Here is a 5,557-nt window from a genome sequence, read left to right as displayed (position 1 = left end):
GGCCTATGTGTCTGCAGTCTGCTCTTTTTTTCACGAAACAAATAACGTAAATCAGGTTTCTCTGTCTTTGAGTTGATTCTTTGTTGCAATTCTTCTTTAAATGAGAAACACCCGTTTTAAAAACTTCATTGAATGCTTTTCCTATACAGTGAAATCATAGAAAAGGGTTGTTTTGCTGTGTTCTGGTTGTACTGTTATATGTATATCTGATTCAGCTTTTTGATTTATTGGAGTAGGCTGAAGCCATAATAAAGAAAAAGATTTTATACTGATTCTGTATACTTAGTGTTCTCTGTAAATCTGCTATATTCGGATACAAATACTTTGTCATAATCTTTATAGAAAAAAGAAAAATTACATTTCAATAAACAAATAAATAGGCTAAAAATTTACCCTTAAAACATAGTTACGGTTAAATGTGCTTACTGTGTTTTGTAGTTGTATGGCTACATTACTGAGTTAAAAATAATTTATCCCACATAATGGCAGTTTGGGTTCGCGTTTGAGAAAATAACACAGCAGGTAGCCCTTGACTGAACAACCAGCAGGTGAAGCCGTCAATATTTCAAAAGGCTGATTATCTACTTAAGAGTTCAGCCATCGCTGTTTTCGCAATTGATCTTTTTTCCGGCCCCAGGCCCGCTTTCTACACGAGTTCGGTGCGTTTGGTGAAGTGTGAAAGTCATTTTGGAGACGGTGAGCGGTCCAGAGTAACGATCTCTGGTCCTTCCTATAGCTGTGTTTTGGGGTTCGCGTCCAGCGAGCTATAGGGCGGTCCGCGGCAGGTGTGGGATCTATCCGCTTCCGGCACCGCGTGTGGGGCTGCATCATTGCTTCAGTTTGTAGCTTGACTATTTCTATTTATCGCGTTACTTCCCTTTTCAGGTTTCGTGTATTTTCTGAGTAAATAAAAGCTTACCATCCAAATAGACCTTTTAAATCCATTTTTCTCAGGTACCTAACATGTTTGTACAGCACTGTAGAGTACATTTTACAAGGAAAAGGCAATCTATAGACATACAATGTAACAAAAGTCGCAGAAAGATTCAATCAAATCAATTTTATGTATATAGCGCTTTGTGTATATAGCCCAGTGAAAAACCAAGGATAACAGCGGCAAGGAAAAACTCCCTAGAACATGAGGTAGAAACTTTGAGAGCAAACAAGTCTCAAAGGGGGGGGGGGGGGGGGGGGGGGCATCCTCCTTTGGCCGACCACAGTCACCACAATAATAATTTTAAAATAAAAATAATTAAACAATAAAATGAAAAAACAAGCAATTAATGTCTAATCCGGTTTTCTAGAAGTTATCGTCTTGTCCCCATAGTGTGTGCTTGTCGAAGCATCCTTCAAGGACAACAGAGAAGTAGTTGGCTGGAATGGAAGTGCGGTGGGCTACAGCAGGAGACATCAGGGGGTGATGAAAGCAAACCAGCGCTTTCGTGTCCCTCCTTCAAACGAGCCCAGAATCGGTCCTCAAACGTTCGGGACAAGTGTGAAAGCGTCCTAATCCTGTGGAGGAATATAATAACCAGCGCAACTGTGACAGCCTTCTCAAATAAAATCAACTGCACTTTAATGTAGTCATAATGTAATGATCTTAATTAATTGCAAGAATCACACCATATTGAACTTATAATTTTACAAAAACAATAATATTTGTATGCTTTGAAATTCATTTTAAAAAATTAAAAAATTCCAGAGCCATGGGCGTGATTGTGACGTTAAAATGAACTTTCACTTTTCGAACACCAGATGGAGTCCATTCCTTATCTTGTCACACAGCCAGACATGCTCGACATGAAGACATGTTTATGCAGTCTTGGGCATGTTTATGCAGTCTTGGTTCACTCGGTGAACCCATTTGTCAATCACAGAGACAAAGACTTTGAAGACTCCACAGAGGAACAGGTTATGATTAAATTTTAATTTAAGGTTTTTATTTGATTTTTGTCATTAATGAATGAGAACTGCCATATTTTTATATGACATTTTTAATAGTCTATAAAACCATGAATGTGAAATAGCTATAATATTTGAAGAAGTAGTTCTTCTTTTGGGCTGTGAACAGGATGGTGTGAAAAATGACCTGATAATTCTCATATTGCCATTTGCACAGAGACCATGTGAGAGCAAAGTAAATGATGGCAAGTTGAGTGATTCACATTTTAAACTATAATTTGATTTTATAATTTTATAGAGGATTAAGGCATGATAAAGACCATAGTGCTGATCCCAAGTGCATTCTACATGTGTACAATATACATATAAGCAAAAATTAAACACATAATCTCAATGTTGCATTATATCGCCCTAATACTTTGCAGCTACGATTGTAGTAAAAGAGATTTTACGGTAAATTCTGCATAGAATTTTAAATTTTTTAAAATTTTAGTTCCTCCTGCACTCCTTGGTGCATTGGGCAACAAGCGCTCTCCAACGGGTCCTATCGGCTGCAGCGTCTCTGTCTTCGTCCAATGAGCGTATGTCAACAGTTTTTAGGTCAGCGATGAAGGTTGATCTCCAGGTGGTTTTAGGTCGGCCTTGCTTTCGCTTTCCTCCTGTCGGTGTCCAGTGTACAGCTGCCTTTGAGATGCGTTTGTCTGGAAGACGTAGGAGATGACCAGCGAGGCGCATTCTGCATTTGGTGACGATTTCTTCCAGCTTACGCAATCCACTCCATTGAAGAACTTCCTCATTGGTAATTCTGTCTTTATACAAGATACCCAATATTCAGCAGAGGCACCGTTGATGGAAAACGTTTAGTTTCTGGGCGATCCTCTTTGTGTTCCTCCAGGTTTCACTGGCATAAATGGCGGTTGGGATGACGATCGTGGAGTACGGACGCATTTTGATTCCTGTATTGATCATTGTTGAGGACCAGATGCGGCGTAGACGCTGGAACACACCCGCCACCTTTCCGATCCTACATCGAACGTCCGCTTCTGAGCCACCGTCATTATTGGATACTATGCTGCCGAGATATGTGAACTCGTCGATGTCCTCCACCGTTTGCTGCGCAATAGTTATCTGCACCTTGGTTTGACGATTCACCCGCATGGCCTTGGTTTTGTCTGTGTTAATGCGCAAGCCAACCTTTTCCGCTTCGCCCTCAAGGCACGTTGTCATGGATTGTAGAGCCGGTTTTGTATTCGCTAGCAAGGCAATGTCGTCTGCGAAATCAAGATCAGTGAGATGAGATCCATTTGTCCAAGGGATTCCAGTCACTGGGCTCATCATCGCCTTTTTCATGACGTAGTCGACTGCGAGCAAAAAGAGAATTGGCGACAGGATACATCCTTGCTTGACTCCGGTTTCGATGTTGAAGAAATCTGTGTAGCCATCGTCTGTCCTGACGCAGCAGCTAGAGCTGATATATAGGTTCTGGAAGACGTTGACAAACCGTTGTGGAATGCTGTAGGCTCATAAGATTTTCCACAAGGAGCCCCTGTGGACGCTATCAAAAGCCTTTTTGAAGTAGATAAAGTATATGAGCAGGGGGCGCTGGAATTCGATGCACTGTTCGATGATATTACGAAGCGTGTAAATCTGCTCACTGCACGATCGGCCCACTCTGAATCCGGCTTGATCTTCCTGGAGAATTTCTTCCACTGCTTGTTGTAGGCACCGTAATAGAACGCTGCAGAAGACTTTCCCAGGAACCGAGAGGAGTGTAATGCCCCGCCAATTGTTGCAGTCGGCGGTATTGCCTTTCTTGGGGAGTTTAACGATTACTCCTTTCCTCCAGTCACTTGGGAGGAATCTTGCCAGCACTTGTTCTGATCTTGCCAGCACTTGTTGAACAGCACTGTGAGGGTGTTTGCAATTGCGTCTCCACCGTGCTTTAGCATTTCTGGTGCTATCTCGTCTAGGCCGGGTGCTTTGTTGGCTTTGAGTGTTCGAATAGCCACCTTAGTTTCCTCGATAGTGATTAGATCAAGATTAACTACCAGGTCTGGAGGTGGCGGTGTGGCGCCAAAGTCATAGGTGTTGGCAAGGGGGGGGCTGGTTCAAGGTTTCCTTGAAGTGTTCTACCCAGCACGCGTCTTGTTCTTCTCTGGTGCGCAGAAACACCCCGTCCTTGTTTTTGATGGGTGCACTTGAGTTGCTCCATGCCCCAGTCAACTCTCGTACAATGCGGTACAGCGTCTTATTGTCATTCTTGCTAGCCGCCTCATGTGCTTCGGCTCCTTTGCATTCCAACCATGCCTTCTTGTCAGATTTGCAGCTTCGTTTGACTGTCCTATCCAGTTGCCGATATCGCTCTGCTGTGGTTTCCTTGTCAGGGTCAGCTTTTGCCTGTTCGCATCGGCATTTTGCAATTTTCCTTTCGTTAATCAGGCTCCAAGTTGGGTCCCGTATCCAACGTTCTTTCTGTGTCCCGCATTGGCGACCCACGGTTTCCTTTACCGTTTCTATGACTGCTTGTTTGAATGCCATCCAGTATTCATCGATGTCGCCCGCATCTTGGAGTAGCTCGAACCAATTTCTCAACTCCAGTTGGAATTGATGGACCGCGGCAGGTTTTTTCAGCTTCTCCACAGCGTAAGGACATTGTCGTTGCTTTTGTTCTCTCCGTTTGAGCCGTAACCGAATTCAGGATCGTATGAGATAATGGTCCGATCCAACGTCCGCTCCGCGATAGGCTCGGACGTCCAACAGTGCTGAACGCCATCGCCGAGAGATACAGGTAAAGTCAAAATCATTGTATGTGGCTCCATCCGGCGATTGCCAGGTTTTCTTATGGATGTTTTTGTGTCGGAAGTATGTGTTACCAATGCAGAAATTGTTCATATTGCTAAAGGATAGAAGTCGTTCACCATTATCGTTGGTCTGTCGCCCCGAACTGTGTGGACCAATGACGTTTTCTAAGCCAAGACAGTCGTCGGTAATTTGCGCATTGAAATCACCGATGAGAAGTTTAACGTCATGGATTTCATCAATGGTGTCTTGTAGCAGTCCGTAGAACATATCCTTTTGATTGTCATCATAGTCTTCGGGTGGAGTGTATACTTGGATGATGGAAGTTTTAGCATGTCTTGATTGAAATCGCGTCGTGATGATGCGATCGTTGACAGGTTTCCATCCAAGCAATGCACATGATGCCTTTTTACTAAGCACCAATCCGACACCATGAATATGGTGCTCCTCATGTCCTGAATACAGGACTGACTTGCCATCACTTACAATCTTTCCTGATCCAGTCCAACGCATTTCGGAGACGCCCAATATGTAAAGATTGTAGTTGTCAAATTCGTGTAGAAGCTGGGCGAGCTTCCCACCTTTGCAGAGAGTTCTAACGTTTCAGGTGCCTAATTTGGAAATAATTTTTGCATCGAAGGTTCCGGTCTGCATCGGGCGTTGGACACCCTCGCTGGTTTGCTCCAGCACCGTCATCAAGTTAGAGCCAGGTCCTCTTTGCTGATGGGATCGTTTAGAATATTCGCTTGTTGTTTCCGTAGCGGTAAAAGTTTTTACAGGGCCGGGTTGCTGGCCTGGCGCCTAACCCTCCTCCTTTCACATCCGGCGCTTGGGAACCGGCAATGGCGGAATCTGC

The 5,557-nt window shown here is 43.7% G+C and overlaps 1 protein-coding gene across 1 annotated transcript in view; it reads right to left on the bottom strand.

The window, feature by feature from the left end:
* Positions 1–5,298, bottom strand: part of LOC118241155 — a gene marked incomplete at its 5' end in the record, with an annotated part of 7,349 nt that extends 2,051 nt beyond the window's left edge. The window contains 3 exon segments of the mRNA XM_035525097.1: positions 2,805–3,384; positions 3,558–3,650; positions 4,036–5,298. Of these exon segments, the coding sequence (XP_035380990.1) occupies positions 2,805–3,384; positions 3,558–3,650; positions 4,036–5,298 (1,936 nt within the window).
* Positions 5,299–5,557: the final 259 nt, after the last annotated feature.

This window comes from Electrophorus electricus, chromosome 4, assembly GCF_013358815.1.
Source record: "Electrophorus electricus isolate fEleEle1 chromosome 4, fEleEle1.pri, whole genome shotgun sequence".
NCBI lineage: Eukaryota > Metazoa > Chordata > Actinopteri > Gymnotiformes > Gymnotidae > Electrophorus > Electrophorus electricus.
Note: the sequence above shows the minus strand (reverse complement) of the source record. Positions and strands in the feature narration are given on the sequence as shown.